This window comes from Elaeis guineensis, chromosome 3, assembly GCF_000442705.2.
Source record: "Elaeis guineensis isolate ETL-2024a chromosome 3, EG11, whole genome shotgun sequence".
In the NCBI taxonomy this organism is placed as follows: domain Eukaryota; kingdom Viridiplantae; phylum Streptophyta; class Magnoliopsida; order Arecales; family Arecaceae; genus Elaeis; species Elaeis guineensis.
The window spans coordinates 107381071-107403300 of NC_025995.2; the positions used below are offsets into that span (position 1 = coordinate 107381071).

Genomic DNA, 22230 nt, shown 5'->3' on the forward strand with positions numbered 1-22230 from the left:
TGCTATTCTGCACAAATAAACAAAGCTAAGCTAACATGTTATTTGAGAGAAGGCCGGAGAGCTAAGAAAATTAAAGATTTTTCCACAGAAATTCTAAGAAAATCGAAAATTTTGACAATAGTGGTGAACAGGAAAAACGGAGTGACAGGAAAAAGAAGTGCAGAGTGCAACAAAGAAATATACAATGTCAATGTGAGGACAAGAATCGTTCCACAGAAAGCAGATAACTCAAATATCAACTATACTCGTAATAGTTTGACCGACTGATTTGAGCCTTGAATGCTATTGCATCAATATAAGGCATGACAAATCAGAAAACTGTAAAGAATACAAGGAATGATTGTAAACAAACTATATGAATAGTGTGCTCAGAGCAACAAATCCCACTTTTGGACATTTATTAGGGAAAAAATCTCAAATGGTTTTAAACATATCGAGCATTCCCAAGTTTTAAACAGGAAACCTTGGTGCTAGTAGATAAAAGTCGTCAACTCACCACTAGACTTAAACTACTGACGGATGCTACCTTCTCCTAAGCTAGAGACAAGAACAGGACATCACTTTAAACTACGAACGGATGTTAGAGATGGAGAGGAAAGGGAAAGTTCAAGCAATAGGAAGAGGGATGGCAGAAACAAAAAACTAAGTTAGATAGCTTTGTAACGAAAACAGCTAAAACTTTTCCATTCGTCTTCCAACTTTTTATCAAAAAACGGAGGACTGCGAACCATTGAAACTCTTTCAAAGAGAGAGAAAAACCAGGGAGAAGACAAAACTCCGTCTTCCACTCTCACCCACTACTAAGACCTCTTTGATTCCCCTCTCTCCCACTTCGCTACAAAAAGAGCTGCTCCTCTCCCAGTTCCAGCTCAAAGCCGGCCCCGCCTAGCACACGTGCGATCCACTCCTCATCGTCGTTGACCGTTGGCCCCTAAATAATAGATTTACAATTTTTTTTTTTTTTTTTCTCCGCCTCTCTCCTCTTCCACCATCCAAATAAACATACTTTTCTCGGTCTCTCTAAACAATAAAAATTTACATGTTTTCTCTACCTCCCTGACTCTCTTTCTCTCTGCGATTTTGCCCATCCAAATGAGACATAGTTTTCTTCCATCCATTGGTAAAGACTATTAAAAAAAAAAAAATGGTAAACATGCAGAGTTTAATTTATCCTAACCTTACCTTATATTCGAATAAGGAGAGAAATTTATACAAAGAAAAAAAAATTGAAAATATATTTTGGAAGTAAAGTTGATAGTACAGAAAAATGCTTTACAAACGATTGTACTTGCACGCCATAGGGGTAAAAATACCATTTAACTATTTCTCATTTATAATGGTTATTTTTATTTAAGCAAGAATAATATCATTATTTAATCTGTTTTATGCCTTAAAAATCATAAAAATGTATAGATGTATCACTCCAAAAATAATACCATAACTTTGAACAATAATTTTGCTAAATAATACTGTAACTTTACAGTCATATAACCAGTCATTTTCTATCATAACGGCTAGTCATCACCATATATTTTCTTTTTAATTTCCTGCTAAAATAATCATGATTAGGCAAATAAACACTAGTCATCACCATACTACGTATGTTGACGCCTGGTCAAATTATCGCTCATAATTCTACCAAAAAAAACAAATTACTGGTCATAATCTTTAAGCGCTGGTTATCACTATAATTATTTCCCTTCAAAAAGAAAAATGCTTTCAAGATATGGTTTAGGGCAAATAACAATCTTGCTTAAAATGGCCTTAAATCGCGATCACATGTCTTTTTTCTTTTTCCCTACATTTTTTCTATACCCTCCTCCAAAACCCAAAAAACCGCTCACAAAAACCCTCTACCCGCCTCTCGTCAAATCCCGGCGCCAAGTCTTTTTCCCCTTCTCTACTCCGGCGGAGGGCTTGCTTCTCTGAGATCGGCCCCCGAATTCTGTAGCTTTTCGATTTCTAGGGTTTCGTCCTCTCGCCCCTCTTGTGTTCTCTTTCTTGGGAAATATAGGAGGTCAAATGGCGTGGGAGGACGAGATCATCGGCCCGGACGTGGCCTCCGCCGGCCTTCTTGTGAGCGAGCGCATCGGCAAGGACGTCGCCGCGCAGCTCGACCTGGAAGAGGCTCTTGAGGCCTCGCGGTACGCGAGTCACCCCTACTCCTCCCATCCGAAAGAGGTAATCTTGTGCATTCTAAAAGTTATTGTTTTCGCGAAAGTCTTGATCTTTTGGAACAAATATTAGAGAACTGTTACGAACTGAGGGGAAAAAATGACCATCAAGAAAAGAAAATCCGTCTACTCCTCCCATCCCAAAAGAGGCGATCTTGTGCATTCTAAACGTTTCTTGTGTTTTTTTTTTTTTTTATTCCATCTTTGTTCTTTTTGCCCCAAAAAATGTTAATGCCGACGCATAATTAACTGATACAAATCTTGGAGGGATCCATCAAAAAAAGAAAAGCTGCCTTTACTCCTCCTATAATCTTGTGCATTCGAAAGTTTTTTTTTTTTCATTCAAAATTCGATCCTTCTAAATAAATACTGATGCCTACATACGACGAACTGATGCAAAATTGGGGGAAAACATCAAGAAAAGAAAAGCCACCCCTACCCCTCCCATCTCAAAGAGGTATTTAATGAATTCCATCAAGATTTTTTGTTCATTTTTTTTTTTTGGTGAATAAATATTGATGCTTACGCGTGTTGAGATGATACAAATAAAAAAAAAAAAACATCAAAAAGAGAGAAATAACAATGTTATGGAGGTAATTTCAAATGGCTTATACATTTGATTATCACCAGTATCGTTACTGAGTTACAGTGACCTGTGAAACCGTTTCTGTTAATATCCTTCTTGACAATCCCATAATTGGACAGTTTTCTGTAAAAGAATTGTTGTCATTAATGTAACTAAAGCATGTTGGTGGCTTTGTGGCCGGCAAGCGACTTGCATAATTGAGGTGCTCTCAAGGTGTTGCCAACTTGCCATGTTGGAGACTGGAAGTTTATGGAGTCTGGATTTGAGATCTAATTCCATGCAATAACCCTTCCCTCCTTGTTGGTTTTGTTTGCATGCTTTTTGGCTGCTTTTGTTTGATTTTGGCTTTTTTACCTTAAATTTAGTTTTGCCTGGGTTGATTGGCACTTCTGCTTGTCTTGAGGTTTCTTATGGAATTTGATCTTGAAATTTGCCAGAAATAAAGGTATGCAATGTCCTCTTACCAAAAAATAAAAGGCATGGAGTGTCTTCTTATTTGTTTCAACCTATATGATGCCTTTTTGATCCTTTCAGAAAAGGAAAAAGGCAGGAAAACAAAAGCCTGGAAGGAAGAATGGAACTTCCATAATTATAAAAGACAACCTCCAGCTTAATTATTTTGAGTTTCCATCAAGATGTACCATACATAATAAAACTAAATCACCATCACTATCTCTTGGTTTTTTAGATTCATAGTTTTGACTGCTTCATCTATCTTAGAAACTTCTAATTTCTAGTTTTGTGTTTTTGTTTCAATAGTTTTTGTGTGACTTGATCTGATCACTTAAATTACAAAACAATCATTTCATATTATGAGTACGAAAGTTTCCTTGCTCACCATTCTTGTAGATCTATATATTTCTGTCAACTTTTTTCTACCAATATTCTTAACAATATTCCTTTTTCTTTATTTTCTCTTTCTTTAATAACGAGTGCTTATGCTGCAGTGGCCTCCTTTGGTTGAAGCTGTGGAGACTCGGGAGTTACCTCCTATGCTAATTGAGAGATATAATGTAGCTGGTGGTGAAGGAACAGCACTTTGTGGATTTTTTCCTGAGATACGCCGAGCTTGGGCATCGGTTGACAATTCTTTGTTTCTTTGGCGCTTTGATAAGTGGTAATGTTGTGGGACACTAGCCCAACTTTGTTTTGAATTACTCTCTTTTTCTATCTATCAAACTAAAGTCCAGAGTAAATGACATGTGCATGTATTTAAAGGTCACGTGCTTTTCCACACTGTTTTCATTTACTTCAATTAGGAAAACTGATAAGTATTGTCCTAGTAATGTTTTATTAAGTTCCAGTAATACTAAATATCAGAAAATACTGCACTTTTACATTTTCATTACTTTGCTATACCTTTTTGGTAACCATTACTGCTATCCCTGTTTGACATATAGTTTGGAAGAGTTTTAGATTAGACTGAGAAACTCCATGATCCTTTTCTACAACATTTTCCTTATGCTGTGTCCTTCTTGCTCATTGTTTTTGCTTTGATGCTTACTATATGCTAGGAATCTAATATTTCAAGAGTTTGCTCCATGAATAGGGATGGACAATGCCCTGACTATAGTGCGGAGGAGCAAGCAATTTGTGCTGTTGGCCTTGCTAAATCAAAGCCTGGAATTTTTGTTGAAGCAATCCAATATCTTTTGGTGCTAGCAACTCCAGTTGAGGTGGGGATGGTGTTGTTATAATTGTTTTTGATTGAACTACACTAATTCTTTATCTCTTGTTAGCAACCCTAATTTAATTTATAAGTAGCATTGTAAAAATACATTAATAGTATCATCAATGTTCTACTGTTCTATTGAACTGGAATTTTTCTAATACATATCTATATTGACCCAACACACTATAAAGTGCTGAAATGATTTGATTTTCAACATAAGTTGTGCTAAAGTTAATGTAGCAAGTCCTTTATGTTCTGTTCCTCCATATTTTGTCATTAACCTCATATTCCCATTTTTCATGTTCAAGATATCCACCACATACAATGACCATCGCTGATTATTTGTCAATTTTGTGGACTCAATATTGAATGAATGGGATATAAGGTGTTCCTTGATTCTGTTTTCCAGATATTATGTAATGTCGGATAAGATGGTCTGACCATAGAATACATATATGTAAACAGTGATATATATATATATGCCATGAAGTAAAATGCATCGATGCACCTTGTCCCATGTTAGACAATGGCTGATGCTTTAAATAGTATGTATCCTCAGATTTCTTTTCGCCACTACTAGATCTGCCTTCATTTTCTTTCTTCTGTTGGTGCTTTATGGCATGAACTTGAGGTTATGAGTGGTATTATTTTCCTCATGGTCCAAGTGTCTTGCAACACTTCACTCCACTTCATCATATACTGGTGCTAATTCTGAGCTTTTGATGATGTACTTCATTTTCATAGATACAGTTTCTGCCTGATTATTCAACTTTTGTATTGGTCGCATGATTCTTTGAGCTATTCTTGAACAATTGAATTAGAATTTTCAATGTGATATGGGTTTTATAGATTGTTCACTAGTTACTCATATTTTTTTTTTTTGAATTTTCTGAATAGGTTACTTTTTTTTTTTTTCAAAAATTTTGTTGCTGTTGTTCTTGTTGTTATTGTTTTTGTTGTTTCTTCTCCCATACTTTTTTTCCACTAGTCACTGAATAATATATTATTAATTTTATAAATTTTAACCTTAGAAGTTAAATTTCCAATCTTAGAATGAAAAATCATCTAGAACATTGTAAGTCACATTTCTAATCTTAATCATCCATACATCTAGCTTTAATCAGCGTATGTACAAGGAAAAAGTTTTAGGATATGCCCTAAGGACATTTTTTAAGGTCATTGCATTCATTACAGTTTCCAGTGGTCATATAACTGCAATTTATTAAGTTTATTAATCAAATATATTTTTAAAATTGTTCCTACAGATTTTCCTTGCTGATTGCTAGTCCACCTGTGTATTGTAGGGAACTAACAGGTGAAGTGTGGGATACCATGGTTCATCTGATCAACCCATATCGGGTATACCATACCGTACTGGTAATGTCCTGGTATTGTAAACAAGGTTCTACCTGGTTTTGTGTTGTACTAACCTACACTGCCTGAATTCAGATGGTACTGCTTTGGGTGTGAGAAAAGTTTCTCCCTACCTTGTGTCGAAATGCAGGCTACACTATACCATATTAGTAAGGTACTGGTACAATTCCTGGTACCTGCAGTGAACCTTGGGGAATACAGATGCCAAAGCGAGAAATGATGTCTATTCATCTCTTTCTCTGCCTTGTCCCATCTTTTTTCCATTTGCTGGCCCTTCTAGAGGGTCCACAATTTCCAAATGATGTTGTCAATTACCTAAGTTGCAACATCATGGACTTATCACCCTCCAAACTTAAGATTTGATCATCTACTCTCCACCACACTGTGGAAAGCAGTAAAACTTAAAATAAAGGACTATGTAACTGATGTAATAAAGGTTAAAATCTGTGGTTGAATTCTTTAAGAACCTTCATGCATTGAAATAACTCTTTCATATATTCTGACATTATGTGTGATCTTTTCCTGTTTATGATGCTTCTAATGGATGTTGTTTGTTAATTTGTTTGCATGGTCTTAGTTGATTCTCATTGGAGTGTGCTGCACTGCTAGTGGGGATGGAACGGATCCATATGCTGAGCTTTCCTTACAACCGTTACCCGAGTATACAATACCATCAGATGGAGTCACTATGACATGCATTGCATGTACGGATAAAGGTCAAATTTTCCTGGCTGGCCGTGATGGACACATTTATGAAATCCAGTACACAAGTGGCTCAGGCTGGCGTAAGCGTTGTCGTAAGGTTTGCCTCACAACAGGGTTGGGCAGTATTATTTCAAGGTATGCATGTCAGTACAACATTTAAGTACTATGAAAACATGCTGCTGCTACTTATTATTGCATCACTTTATATGTATAAATTTTGCTTTTGTAATGTTCAGGTGGGTTTTGCCAAATGCCCTTAAATTTGGAGCTGTTGATCCAATTGTTGAAATGGTTGTTGATAATGAAAGGCACATCATTTATGCACGAACCGAAGGCTCAAAACTACAAGTGTTTGATCTAGGTGTAAATGGTGATGGTCCACTCAAGAAAACTGCTGAAGAGAAAAACTTGATTGATCCCCGTGAGACACAGTATGGGGGTAGACGATCTGCTGGATCAAGAGCAGTTGCACGGGCAGCAAAATCGTCAATAGTTTGTATTGCACCATTATATACTGTGGAATCAAAATGGCTACACATGGTTGCTGTTTTGTCCGATGGCAGGAGACTGTACCTTTCAACTTCTTCATCAGGTGGAAATAATTCTTCAGTTGGTGGTTTAACTGGACTTAATGCTCTTCAAAGGCCATCTTGCTTAAAAGTTGTTGCAACTAGGCCTTCACCTCCCTTAGGTGTTGGTGGTGGGTTTACTTTTGGTGCTGTCTCTTCAGCTGGTAGAACTCAGCCTGAAGATCTGTCTTTGAAGGTGGAAACAGGATTCTATTCTGCCGGAACTCTTGTACTTTCAGATTCATCAGCCTCAATCTCGTCTATTCTGATTGTAAGCAGGGATTCAAGTATGCAATCATCTGTTTCCACTAACTTTGGAATGGCTGCAAGAAGCTCTCGTGCGTTACGGGAAATAGTATCTTCTTTGCCCGTTGAAGGCCGAATGCTCTGTGTTGCTGATGTTTTGCCACTGCCAGATACCGCAGTCACTGTGCAATCCTTGTACTCTGATGCAGAAGCCTTTGCAGGTTTGAGAGAATCATCTGAAAAGGCTTCTGGAAAACTTTGGGCTAGAGGAGATCTGCCAACACAACATATCTTACCTAGGAGGAGGTTTGTTGTGTTTAGCTCCATGGGTTTGATGGAGGTAGTTTTCAACAGGCCAGTGGACATCTTGAGAAGGTTATTTGAGTCCAATTCACCGAGACAACAGATCGAAGATTTTTTCAATCGTTTTGGAGCTGGAGAGGCTGCAGCTATGTGTTTAATGCTGGCAGCAAAGTTAGTCTATGCTGAAGAAAATCTTATAAGCAACACTGTTGTTGAGAAAGCAGCTGAAACATTTGAGGATCCAGGAATAGTTGGAATGCCACAACTTGATGGTACAACTGCTCTGTCTAGTGCCAAAACTCCAGCTGGAGGCTTTAGCATGGGGCAGGTTGTTCAGGAGGCAGAACCTGTATTTTCTGGTGCACATGAAGGACTTTGTTTGTGCTCATCTAGGTTGCTTTTTCCTATATGGGAACTGCCTGTGATGGTAGTTCGAGGGGAACTACGCTCTGATGATCGATTTGAAGAAGGGGTGGTTGTTTGCAGGCTCTCTGCTGCAGCAATGAAAGTCCTTGAGACCAAGATTCGCTCCTTAGAACAATTCTTAAGGTCCAGAAGAAACAAGAGACGAGGGCTTTATGGTTATGTTGCTAGTCTAGGTGATTATTCTGGTTCTATTCTCTATGGAACTGGTTTAGATGCGGGAGCTGGTAGTCATAATAGAGGAAGAAATTTATTTGCGACGCAAACCCGAAATGCTGACTCAGGAGATGGTTTTGCACCAAATAAAAGACAACGACTTCTTTACACTTCAGCAGAACTAGCTGCCATGGAGGTAAGCAAGAACTATGTAGACCCAACATAAATTTGGTTTTCATTTGGTTTGCTAACTTTGAGATACAATATACAGGTGAGAGCAATGGAATGTCTTAGGCGGTTACTCCGAAGATCTAGCGAAGCACTTTTCTTGCTTCAACTTATTTCCCATCATCATGTTACTCGCTTGGTTCAGGGTTTAGATAGTGCTCTACGCCAAAAATTGATTCAGTTGACTTTCAATCAGTTGGTATGTTCTGAGGAGGGTGATCATCTTGCCATGCGGCTTATTGCTGGGCTTATGGAGGTGAATATGATTAAACTTATGAATTCTAGATGCTATGTGCATTCTATTTTGTTGTGTCTTTTTACCAACTGTTGTAGATTATAATTGTATACAAAGGCATGTCATGCTATATTTCCCGGCATTTATGGCCTGATGCTGCTTGAGTCCTCACTGGTCGTTGTATGCGTCAAGGATTTTGATACTGGACCGTACTGGGCATACCAGCTTGTACCATAGAGGGAACCGGTACTTGGTAAGCCCCTGATATCTAGTATTGGTACCAGGAACTGGACCATGCCAACACAATACTAGTTGGGTACTGGTGCAAGTGCCAATACTGGTATTGAAAACCTTGGGACTATGCTTACTTTTGGATGTTATTATTTGAGCTAATTTTGTTATGACGTTTTGATTGTTCCAGTACTACATTGGTCCGGATGGCAGAGGCACAGTTGAGGAGATCAGTATGAAACTAAGGGAGGGTTGCCCAAGTTACTTCAACGAGTCTGATTACAAATATTTCCTAGCAGTAGAGTGTCTTGAGAGAGCTGCTGTCACTATGAAAGCGGATGAGAGGGAAAATCTTGCTAGAGATGCTTACAACCTCTTAACTAAAATTCCAGAGTCTGCAGATTTGAGCGCTATATGCAAACGATTTGAAGACTTAAGGTTAATGTTCTCTTGTGGATATTATAAAATCTCTGATAGGATCTAATGATCTTATTTCTCCTTTCTGAAGAGTAGCATTAAAAAACTAACAGTGGCTCTTTGCATACTGCAGGTTTTATGAGGCTGTGGTACGATTACCTCTGCAAAAGGCTCAAGCACTTTACTCCAGGGGCCTTGTAGTTGATGGCAGAATTGATCCGAGAACCCATGATAGTGCCCTTGCCGAACGTGAACAGTGCTATGAAATAATTATGAATGCCCTTCGTTCTTTGAAGGGTGTTGGACAAAATGGGCTGCAGAGGGAGTTTGGCAATTCTGTCAGACTTCCTGGTACAGGATCTGTCCTTGATCAGGCTTCTCGGGATAGATACATAAGACAAATTATTCAGCTAAGCGTCCAGTGGCCGGACACGGCCTTTCATGAGCATTTATACAGGACAATGATTGAACTCGGACTTGAAAATGAATTATTGGAGTATGGAGGTTCAGATTTGGTGTCCTTTCTGCAGAGTGCTGGCCGTAAGCCACTGCAAGAGGTTGGTTCTGCTTGAAGTTCCATGACTTCTGAAGGCTTTTTGCTAGATTTGTTTATTCCAATTATGTATGCACAAATATAAATTTGAAACTTGGGAAACTATCAAAGTCAGTGCAAGTCAGATAAGACATAAGGCCAGATGGTTCACAACCTATAAGACTTTATGAAAACCACGCAAAATTTTATGTAGGTACTCGATGCACAAACTTATAGACTAAATAATACATCTGAGAGCACCTTGAATACGTATTTGTTCTAATGGATGTTGAACTACAATAGACTTTTACACTTTCCCTAATATGACTTAACTTTGCTATTCCCCTGCCCTTCAAGGTTGATCATGGACCTAGAGATTTCACTATATGAATTAGGTGCCTTTACAGGTTTCTTTTGAATCTGTATTTCACATATTTAAAATTCTTCAATTTTTAGGGAAATTTGTTCGAACAGCAGTTTGAGCTTGTTATATGCTTAGAGCTTCTCTTTCTATAGATCCATTAGTTGGAATAATGGGAGTACTTGCTTAAACTGAAAAATGTGAGACACTGACAAATTCCTGCTAGTGGAAAGGTTAATCATAATGGTGGAGATTTTTGCTAAGAGATGGTGGCTTAGATATTTCGGGTTTTTAATCAAAGAAAGCATTCTATTGGCACTTTATTAAATTGAAATATATTTGCCTGTGCAGCCGTGTCTGCTTGCTTACATTTGTGTTGTGTTTATTTCTTATTTCATTTTTGTTTAGGTCCGGGCTGTTGCTGCAGTAACATCAACTACTCCGATAGGCGATTTTGATTCACCTATTCCTTCTAGTCATGCTAAGTATCTTGACCTTCTAGCCAAGTATTATGTGTCAAAGCGGCAGCATTTCCTTGCTGCCCATGTGCTATATAGATTGGCAGAAAGGCAATGCACTGATGCAGAAGATGCTCCTACCTTGGAGCAGAGGTATGTGAACAATGATTTCCGCTTGTTTTGTTCTCTTCAAGGTTTTAAGATGATTCCTGAACTTATAATACTCCATTTTTAGCCTAAATGGATGATCTACGAGCAGTTATAACACATGCTTTCTTGGTGAAGCCAGGCGTCAATATCTTAGCAATGCAGTTCTGCAGGCTAAAAGTGCGACTGGTGTTGGTCCTGTTGGCTCAACCAGAAATACTGTCGACGATGGTTTGTTGGATATGCTTGAAGCAAAACTTACAGTTCTTCAGTTCCAAATGAAAATAAAAGAGGAGCTAGAGTTGATAGCATCAAGGTCGGAAAACTTAATGGGCAGTAATGAAGCACTTTCAAATGACCCCTCTCTGCAAAGTAACCAGGCAGATGATGCTGAAATTTTAAAGTCAGCTAAAGACAAGGCAAAAGAGTTGGCGCTGGACCTGAAGAGCATCACTCAGCTATACAATGAATATGCTGTTCCATTTCAGCTTTGGGAGGTCTGCGTTTTCAATTTGGAGATTTTGTTATTCTGCCATTTTCATTTCAACTATTGCATAAGGATACCATTTTATTTTATGGAGATCATTGTCACTGATGCTTTAAGCTATATCCAAAAAGTGCTGTAGAAAAGAATGTTTCATACCACAATTCATGCAATTTGTCTCATATCTGCTATTGGTGTCCATATGTGTGCACTTCACATTTGCTTTGCATGGAATTTGAGTCAGTTCTTGATTCCTGAATGGGGATATTTTCTTTGAAGTTTGATATCCCATATCACCATACATTCAATGCAAATCTAAAAATCACTTTCCACGTTGCCTTGAAAGTTTTGGACTGCCTTGAACTGGAACATTTTCAACTGAAGTTCACTTATCGAACTGCTAATAGCAGCACAGACCTGTGTATGACATGCCCCTATATTTCAGAGACCTAAGAGAACCTATACACTGTGCAGACTGCAGAGAAAATATTTTAGACCCAGATTTTAATTTTGCTAGAACACATTCAGTCTAAACGAAATCATACACACAGACCTATTAGGAGGGTATAAATGTGCATGCACAACAGTTATTGTTGGGGGTTGCAGTCCTTGTATGCTAATGCTTGTCTACAATTATAATCAGTCTAGGGCAAAGATGTGTTACAGTTATGGTGTCATTAGAATAGCTGAATTTCAAAATAACTCAATGTAACTATTTGCCTTGGTAAAAAGATACAAGACGTTTTTGTTTATGAAACACCATATTGCATCACTTCCTCGGTGTTATGAACTATGAACAACTCTTGCCTTTCTTGCAAAGCATGATATGATAAGCTGTCAGTCCAAGGTCATACTGTATTTATTTGCATGCTTACATGCTGAAACATGGATATTCTCACGCAGGCACATGCATTATACGAACACATGCTTGGAGGTTCGCACACATGAACTCCAATTTAATTTCCGTGTTTGTGTGTTCATGTTTGTAATCTCTATTACATTTGTTTGTTAGTATTATTCATATATGAGTATTGCTATTTGCTTTAATTAGTATTTATGCTTATTTAATTTCATTACAAAAGTTAGGTTGCAATTTGTGTTTGATAGGTTGAAAGGGTAAATGTAATCCATATGGCTTCTTGCATCTCAGAATGCAAGTAGTTCCCATGATGACCTTCTTGCACTGCACCTCTTTAATGTTGCTACTGGCTAGTATGTACCTTGGTCAAGGTTTAATTTGGATATGGGTTTTGGATCATCCATTGTACCTCTTTGCTAGCTTATAGTCTGTACAAAATCTTCATAGATGTGTACCATCAACATCATTCTATCTTGCAAACTGATTGGATGCATCATGAACATCGTAAATTAAAGGCTAAGATTGAAATCAAAGTAATTACATTTTGCTTTATAATATTAGTGACAGTTTTTGGTAGAAGACTCTTGGATCTTATTAACAGTTGTCGTTCTGGTATTTTCAAATTTTTGATACTCAAGGCAAAGATATCTACTTCTTATCTTATGTACAATCATGATGGCAGATGCAGAGTGCTGGATGTTGAATCATAGGATTGCTCTCTCTACGATATTTAAGCCTCCTGCATAGCGCGTTTTGAATTTTCTTGTGTGGAACATAGTTGAGAAGTATCAGCACAATCAAATATTCTCGAAAGGGCATATTTTTTTTTCCTACGAGTGAAAGTTTAACCTTATACTAATACAATATGATCAATCTAAGTGCTTCAAGATGCCTTGGGAATTGTTGAATAGTTTAATGACTTTCCAATGACAATAATAATCTCCTCTAAAAAGGTTATACCTAAACCGGTAAAGATACAGACAACCCAATGGATGAAGCAAAACGTCTAATGTAGCTTCCCTTTCCACCCATGCCTTCAATTTACTACAAAAAGTGATGCTGATGGGGTAATCTGTCTTTTGTGATCCTGTTGGAAACAAGACATCAGATTATGGCCTGCATGTTAAGGAATGAACTTGCTTTGTTGACAGTTGATTCAATGCTATTCAAATTGTGGGATCTGATTTTAGATTGTGAACTAGGCATACTGTATAGTGCACCTTAAAATTTTTCTAATCTACTTAACTTTTACTTATAGAGTCAGCATTTTAATGTTTCAGACAAGGTTTTAAATCCCATGGGACGGAGGTGTCTTGGTATCTTCATGGAACAGGACTCTCCGCTATCCTGTCTTGTCCCAATAGTCGTTTTGATCATGCATCTCGATAGGTATCCTCCATTTCCCTCCCTCCTTTTTTTTCTTTCTTTCTTTTTTCTCCTTTCCTTCTTTTTTTTCTTTTTCTTCTACCTTCCTTTCTTTCCTTTTTTCTCCTTTCCTTCTTTTTTTTCTTTTTCTTCTACCTTCCTTTCTTTCCTTTTTTTTCTCTCTTATCCCTTCGTTTCTTTCTGTTGTTTCTTTTTTTTTTCTTCTTTCTCTTTTCTTTCTCCCTTCTTTTCTTCTTTCTCTTTTCTTTCTCCCTTCTTTTCTTTCTTTCTTTCTTTTTTCTTCTCCCTTCCTTTCTTTCTTTCATTTCACTTTTTCCCTTTTTTTCATCTTCCTTTCTATCCTCTTTCTTCTTTCTCTACATGGAAAGGTTTCGGAGTCCCAACCCCTTCTCAGTCCCGTTTTCTCATAGGAACGGGCCAGGACAGCTGGGATACCCCCCGTCCCTCTGGGACATAGAACCTTGGATTCAGATCCTCTAGTTGATTCATTGTTTTTACTTATAGTTTGGACTTTGACCTCCTTTCCACTTGTCATGAGAAAAATTAATTTTTTGTACCTATATCTGAATAATATTTTTACATTCAATAAGAACATAAACTTATTGTGAATTATAAGAATTTCATTAAGTTATAATACTTTACGTGCTGTCTTGTGTTTAATAGTTAAATATGGAGAACTTTTTCTGACTATTTTGTGACATTAGGCACTTCTTTATGTTATTCTGGTGCCCAAACATTTCATCTTTGTTGTCTTAAATGTTCCCCGAACCCCACCCTTCTCTCTTCTTCACATTAATGTTGTAAGCTGCCTCACATGATTTTTTCTGCTCAGATATGCTTGGAAATGCTCAACTTTGCAAACTATTCTGGAGATGCTGATAGCAAGATTGTTCGGGAAACCTGGGCTAGGCTTCTCGATCAAGCCCTTTCAAGAGGTGGGGTTGCAGAAGCATGTTCTGTGCTCAAGAGGGTGGGGTCAAATCTTTATCCTGGAGATGGAGCTTGCTTACCACTAGATACATTATGTCTTCACCTTGAGAAGGCTGCTCTGGTAAAAATTGTCTATGCTTCCATCTTGACTATGATTTTGTATCTTGTGTTTTGGCTGATTGTTTTTAGTGCATGTGATGGTGTTATTAGATTGACATCGTGACGCATGGACTAGTACCACTGAGACTTGTCCTTTGCTGCTTGTGTGTTGTGCATGTGGTGGTGCTATTAGATTGAAACTAATATTAGAAGATGCATGGAATAGCACTACAGAGACCTTTTCCTGCTTCTGCATATTTGGATGTGGTTATTAAACAATTGCCTTTGGCAGGAACGTTTGACTTCAGGAGTTGAATTAGTTGGAGATGAGGATGTTGCAAGAGCTCTTCTTGCAGCCTGTAGAGGTGCACCTGAGCCTGTATTGAGCATTTATGACCAATTGTTATCAAATGGAGCAATACTACCTTCACTAAATCTGAGACTGCGTCTTCTACGATCAGTCCTTGTGATTCTTCGAGAGTGGGCTATGTCTGTGCTTGCACATAATATGGGAACTACAACAACTGGGGCTTCCTTAATTTTTGGGGGAGCATTGTCCCTAGAGCACACCACAGTTGTAAAACAAGGAATTCGGGACAAAATCACTAGTTTGGCAAATAGGTTAGTTTCTTCCTTCTGTTATCATACACATGTTTGTGCCTAATTCATGCTGCAGACCAAGGAACCCATCTTTCAAGGATAATGAATTTATGATTTTTCAGTCTTTAAATTGAATTCTTGCGTATCTTGTAGGGGTCCCATATTTTCTTTTCTAATGAAATATCTTATACATTTTGTAATAGCTATTTCTCTGTCTTCATGAACTAGGACAATTCATTTATCTCTTAAATTATGTTTTAATTTTAATTCTTCACCTTTATTTTTGGTTGGAACACGAGCTGAAATGTTAATAAATGTATGTAGCAAACAACGCAACTCAACATCAGGCAGTTGGAGTTGTGATTGCATTCATGTTTAAATGATATTTTATTGTTTCTTGTTTACCTGAACTTCCCTAATCCAACTCTTCTTTTAGAAAGATTCATATTTTCCCTAAAAATGAGCTGTTTTTGTTGCCTATTTCTGGCTTTTATTTATTATATTTAGGAATGGTAAGCGTTGAGATTTTAGTGGGGCTTCTATGGATAGGAAGTACTTTATAGGACTTGGATTTGGTTTGAATTGATAAGCCAGAAAGAATTTGAATAGGATCCATATCCTAGTAAATATTGGTTCTATTTTTGGGTTGGGTTCAAGTTAGGGACTGGGACTAGGACTAGGCAAGGGTAAAGGGTGGGGGTGGACAATTATTCGGTAGCACATCGTGGTTGCTAGGTGGGGGAATATTTTGGTGATTGATAGTGACAAGTAAGGTTTGCCATTCTAGTCTGTATCGTACTGTGTCGGGCATACAGTACGGTATTAATATGGAACCGGTATGTAGTCTCATACCGTATCAACCCTTGGTATGCATTGTCATCTTGTGCCATACCATATACCAGCATTGTAATAGGACAGTACCAACACAAAGTCCGGTACCGGGATAGTGAACTTTGGAGGGAAGGATTAGGGTTTGAGGATGTGTTTTGAGTTGTAGTGATATTAATTGAATAGGTTAAGGTAGGAAGTGACCATGCCCATGGCAGGTCTCTAAGAAGTGGCCAGTGAGGCTACAGGGGAAGGGGGTGGAGCTCAAGATTGGGGTGATGATGATCATGGTAGGGTTTGAGATGGCAAATGAACAAGCTGCTTGTGAGCTAGCTCATGTTGGGCTTAAAAAATCGGCTCAAGCTCGGTTTGCTTAGTGAATGAGCTGAGCTGCAGGTGGACCTAGCTCGTTCGAATTTTGCTCGCATTAGCTCGAAGTTATTTTTATATTAATATATGTAATATGTTGACCTCAAATATTGGGAGAAAGCTAGATGATTGTAAGATGATTACAATTAATATATGTAATATTTATTTAGAATTAAATATAACATTTTAAGTAAATAATGTTAATAAATATATCTATATTTATCATTTGTTTGATAGATGTTTTATTTGAATATGATAGTCCAGTGGCTAGATCTATTGGCCTTGCATGAGACATAACTCATAAAAACCATAATTGCTCTCTTTCCATGTCAGCATCTGCCTCCACCTCCAATCCTATCCCTCATCCTGTCACCAAGACATCTCGAGGAACTACCCCTCTTCCATAGCCGCCTCCCTGGCATCACCTCTCACAATTGCCATGGATTATTGATGATGCCTTTGTCAGATCTCCCTCTCCATCTCTATATCATCCACTATCAGATCTCCCTCCACTTCTTAACCTTCTTCCTGTTGGGCAAGGCTCTTTCATCATTCTAGTGCCGCAGGATCTCATCATTCCTAACAAGAGATCTCCTGCCCCTCTTTGCCTCTCTCTTTCACTTCGCCATTCCATAGACACCATGGAGCTGAAATTTGATGATGTGCAGGTCAAGCTTAGGTTTAACTTTCTTAGGTCAGCTCAAGCTTTGATCTGAGCTTGAGCCGACTCTGAATATTTTCGAGCCAAGTTGGGCAGAGTGGAGCTTGCTTATGCTCTGCTTGTTTCCATCCTTCGGCAGGGTTTCAAGTAATGCTTGAAGAGTGTCAGAAGGGAATGAGGCACAGCCCAGCCCTGGGATTGTTGGTTATGATTGTTGTGCTTGAGTCGCTGAGTGGCAACGGAGAGGGTGTCTAAAAAATCATAACCATGTGTTCAATCTGGAGTACATATGTGGTTGCAACCATATTGTCCTTAAGAGGTGAATGATGAAGTGTGAGGTGTGAGGAATTTGTGGCAGTGGGAAGGGCTTGGGTAGATTTAGTGGAGAGCTAGTGGTTGGTCTGATTACGTAAAGAGCAAATGGAGTGGAGGACTGGGAAGGGGGCTTACCCTGAAAAAAGGGAGTTTGTGAGACGTAAAGGATATGCAGGGTTAGCAGTGAGATGGGATGGGTAGTTAGTGGGTTCTGTTGCTTGGGAGTGCTGAAGGTTGGATAGGGAAAGGGGAACAGTTGGATGCTATATTCTCATTTTTAGTTTTTTGGGTTTAATTGGTGTTTGCAGAAATGGTTGTGCTATTCAGGCAGTCATGGGGCTGCGTAATTCTTAGGCAGAAGGATGGGAGTTTGGTGGATACATGTGCCCTTGTAATTAAAAGATCAAGAAATTGAAGAGCATTCATTGTCATATTCTTGAAAGCTATGAATAGATTAGAATGTACATTTATACAAGTGTAACTTGATGTGTCAAAATATCAAACTAAAACTTTTCCCACTGATCCTATTATGATATTAACTGATTTTTTTAAAAAAAATGAAGTATAATTATAATTCAAGTAAATGATGAATAATCAATACATAGTCATTATTAATAACTGAAAAAATTAGCCAAACCTTTAATGTTTGCACACAAACAAGATGTACAAAGGGATTATAGTTTGCCTGCTTGACATCTTGATCCACCCTACTTAACATTTGACTCACTCCAAAGGATAGTCCAAACCTGGTTGTTGTTATGTAAGCCTAGGCAGCCTGCTTAGGCACCAGCAAGGCACCCAGCTTGCATATGAGGGCTGCCTGGGTATCAGTCTTTACACGGGCCAATAGAGGAACTACCTGAGCCAGTGACCGCATTTCAAAATAGTGTTTCAGACTTGTACATGCTAAACAAGGTCCACAGATTTTCTCCCTTTTTCTTTTTGTGATATTCACATGCATACAAGTATTCTATAGGGTGCCATTCATTACATGCAAATGTTAAAAAATTAGTCTGATTCAGACTGCATTATCAGGCTATCAAGTTCATTTTCATCCCCGGTTTAGGTAGCTATTTCTTCTTTTTGATACATCGGTTTTGAGTACATACAGACTTCTCACTCCCCTGGCATTCCTGGGTCGCAAGGCTATGCAATTTTCGGGTAGTAGGAAAACACAGAGTAGCTCTGTGCTTCTATGCCATGTGCATCACAAATCCCTTGGCTATGTAGCATCTTGAAAAGATCCAAACCTAAACAGAGGAGGTTCTTTACTGTTTCATCTATGCTCTTGTTGGTTGCTTGAACTGCTTGCTCTGATCGCCTAAAACACAATGCTATTTGTTTTTCATCATAACATGTTTTGTCTAAACACGAAAGTGTGAATGCATGTTCCTAGAGACATCTAATGAATTAAAAGCAACTAACTTTTATTTTTCCCTGTATGTTTTGATCATTGACCATCAAGTTGAAAATATTTAATCAGATAATTGTAATAAATTTGCATGGTTATTCTTTACCATATTCTAAAAAATAGGTCTGATTTCCCTGATTTGCTCTGATTTGTGGTGGTGTGTCCTAAGCTGCACCCATTTTATGCACGATCTTGTTTTCACCTAGTCAACCTTTGGTGGAACTTGAATCAGCTGTTTCAAGCATGAACCTGTGTGAATCACCCATTCGAACTTGAACTGGTCGGTTCATTTCTTAACAACTTACCTAGCACAAGGATGCTATATATGTTATACAATTTAGTAGTTAAGAAAATCTTAATAGTTGCAAAACATTTTTTCAAACAAATCAACCCGTGAATCCACTTTCTTTAGATATAGGAATTACCATATTTCTTATGCTCTGTGATGTTTCTGCACCATCCCATTCTAGTTTTGAAGTTAGAGGCTAATACTCTGCTGATTATACTATACTTTTATTACTGTATAAAACATTTTTGTTCATTATTGTATATTCATATACCAAATCCAAATAACATTGAATTGCTTGAATCATCTTCAACAGAATCCTGATTCTGGTTCCACATAAGTGAAATTTCTGCTGTGTGTACACTTCGAACATGAAATCTTGAATTATTGGCATGTCTTAGATTGAAAACCCTCTCTCTTAGAAACATTAATTTGAGATATTTTGTCACTTTTGTGATGGACACTCTTAAAAGAGGCCTTAAATGGGAAGATGTTTTACCCACAAGGAAATCCAAAGACCCTGGAATGGGTGGTTCACTAGTTCTTAAACTGCATAATGCATGTTAAGTGGTGCTTGCTCGGACATGCCCTCTAGAATGGGGCTTCTTAAATAAGCCAGCTTGTTGGTGTATGCTTTAATGTTGACTTTTAGCTAAAAACTGTAAATGGATTATTAAGGACTCACCCATAGGTGCTTGCCTTTTTTAATTTCCTTCCATAGTGGAATCCTCTCTCCATTTTCAAGGGTTGTTTTCATGATCACAACTCATGTTGATTTGCAATGACAGGTATATGACTGAGGTGCGATGTCTGGCCCTCCCGCAAAATCAAACTGAGCCTGTTTACCGAGGTTTCCGAGAACTTGAAGAAAAGCTGATGACGCCTTCCTCTTTTCAGCTATTTTGATGCCCTTATCTTTATTTGTGGAACTTAATTGTGTAAATCATGTCAGTGCGTGTATTCATCCAAGAATCAAAATTTGTTTGTTATCAATGTGTGGAGAGGATAGTAGGTCAGGAATTCAGCAACGGCATTTTTCCATGTGTGATGTGGTTCAGCTTCCTACGCCTTCCACCAAGATAAGCAAACAGGCATTATTCTATACTTCTGTTTGGTTATGATGCCACAAACAGATTAGACAGAAGCAGTTTGCCTGTGCATGATGGTGCCTTTTTCAAAAAAGATAAAAATCATTATCAGCATCGGCTTTCTTTTTCCTAGAGATGCTCCATTTTTTGTTGAATCATCATCATCACGATGATGTTCCTTGTGTTCATCCCCTTTTCTTCTAGAGATGTTCTATTGCTGGTTGATTTACTTTTTTGAGAGAGATTCTCTTGGTTGATTTGGTTTTCAGAAGGGATAAGGTCAGGTCGATTCTAGAGATGTTCTTGGCTGAATTTGTTTTTAGAGATTATTCCTCGTTGATTTGGTTTGCGGAAGGATAAGGTTAATATAGTGAACTCCAAAAACAGAGCATACCGGCTGCCTTCAATCATCTTTTCACTCGCGATGTTCCACACTCGGTTGAATTACTGTCATCATCATTTATATTTGTAGTGATAAAACCATAACAAAACATACGAGCAACTATGATGCAAGCTGTTATCATCATCATACTTTTTCATCAATTTTCTTGAGATGTTCCATTCATGGTTGATTTGGTTTCGAGTAGGGATCAGGATGAATTTAGATCTATAAAATAGAGCATATGTGCAATGTACCTTACATCTCATCTTCACCACTGGATATCAAAGGGATTCTTGTGAGAAATTGCAAGGCCTCATGATAGAACCAGTCTTCCAATGCCCCCTAAACCACCGAGTTACTCGGAAACAAATAAAAAAATAAAAGAAAAAAAATAGGCGTTCCCAACTCAATTATTTATACGATAGAAATAAAGTCCAGCTTTCGTTTATCTGATAAATAAAGAGAGAAAAATAAAAAAATAGAGAGATATTAAGTGCAATACTCAGGCAGGCGTAAGACTCCTACCTACTTGAAATCGATATGAATCATCATCAATATCCCCACCAAAGCATAGTCTGATTTTGAAGTGCTGAAATGGTTGATATGCATAGAAATATGCTAGAAATCACAGCCACAGTGCTGTTCGGTTCACCAGTTCTACAAGTTTGTTTGTAATTGACAGAATAATATATGAGCTACTCAACCCTCGTGTACAGCACCAATCCCTGACTACCACATTAGACAACCGGGCAGCGAATGTGCGGGTGGTCAGTGGCAATACATTGTAATTTCATAAGCACCATAAATATTCAACTCGCAGTGATTGGATAGAAAACAGGTTGGACAGAAAGCAAGCGGCTATCTGGTTATTAATTTAAAGCAACAAACCCAAGGAAAACAAGATCAAAGCAAACGACGTAGCATGTTACAGAAAAATGTCCTCAGCCAGATGATGGATAAAGTTTTCAGAGAATGCCTACTTTTAAATTTGATGGGCGACCACTAAGCTGGCTTATTTGCATGGTACCTCAAAAAAAAAAGATTTAAAGTGGATTAAGAGTATACAAAATTTACATTTCCAGGAAGGAAGTATAAGGATAACGAACAATGCTCTGAAAAGATCCTGACAAGTCAGATCAGTAAAATGCATTAGTTTCTTTGCCTCCTTGGTGTGAGCTCGGCTTCTATATGCTGGAGTTCATATTTCAGCTCTTGTAGCACTCTTAGCTTCGACTCATCTGTACTTTCACCAAGGAGACTCGTGAGATGCTTCAAGCATGAAAGGTATTCTGCCGTGACATCTGAAGCATTCAGCAACATCCTCCGGGTATGAGGCTGCACAAAGAGCCCAATAGAAGAAAGATGAAAATAAAGGACTTGTGATCTGTTAGTAATATCAACAGCATGGTATCTTATAACGAAGAAAAAGGAAGCTTCTCTTTATCATAAACAACAGCACATCATTGAATCAAGGCGGAGAAGACATGCTGAAAAGACACATTACAAGCTGAACAGATTGTTCAAGATACACAAATTAGACATGAGGTTGTTCTCCTTTTAGATTCCAAAAAGCGGTTGGTCAAGATATTCCAGGGAAACATTTTTGCGAATAGGAACATGAAAACTACTATAAACAAATCAAGCACTTCAATTAAATAAAAGAAACAAGAAGTCCCACGTAATCGATTTAAGGGCAGCTCTACATATCTAGAACT

The 22230-nt window shown here is 38.0% G+C and overlaps 2 protein-coding genes across 8 annotated transcripts in view; one reads left to right on the forward strand and one right to left on the reverse strand.

The window, feature by feature from the left end:
* Positions 1-1794: 1794 nt before the first annotated feature.
* Positions 1795-20265, forward strand: LOC105041107 (nuclear pore complex protein NUP155). Of its 3 annotated transcripts, XM_010917918.4 has the most exons (13): positions 1799-2181; positions 3708-3877; positions 4310-4436; positions 6384-6646; positions 6748-8404; positions 8480-8692; positions 9093-9340; positions 9453-9876; positions 10621-10823; positions 10960-11314; positions 14379-14597; positions 14868-15196; positions 19834-20265. In XM_010917918.4, the coding sequence occupies exons 1-13, from the start codon at positions 2023-2025 to the stop codon at positions 19949-19951; spliced, it is 4485 nt and encodes a 1494-aa protein (XP_010916220.1). In that variant the 5' UTR covers positions 1799-2022; the 3' UTR covers positions 19952-20265. The 3 variants fall into 3 exon arrangements, with proteins under 3 accessions (XP_073110386.1, XP_010916220.1, XP_073110385.1); XM_073254284.1 differs by lacking the exons at positions 1799-2181; positions 3708-3877 and adding an exon at positions 5737-5809 and having other exon boundaries at positions 4321-4436; XM_073254285.1 differs by lacking the exons at positions 14379-14597; positions 14868-15196; positions 19834-20265 and adding an exon at positions 13441-13569 and having other exon boundaries at positions 1795-2181.
* A 1089-nt stretch (positions 20266-21354) lies between these two features.
* LOC105041106 (uncharacterized) overlaps positions 21355-22230 on the reverse strand; it is a 29203-nt gene continuing 28327 nt past the window's right edge. For all 5 annotated transcript variants that reach the window (XM_073254288.1, XM_073254287.1, XM_010917916.4 and 2 more), the window contains one exon: positions 21355-21850. In XM_073254288.1, coding sequence (XP_073110389.1) covers positions 21665-21850 — 186 coding nt within the window. In that variant the 3' untranslated portion in view covers positions 21355-21664. The remainder of the gene's footprint in view (positions 21851-22230) is intronic.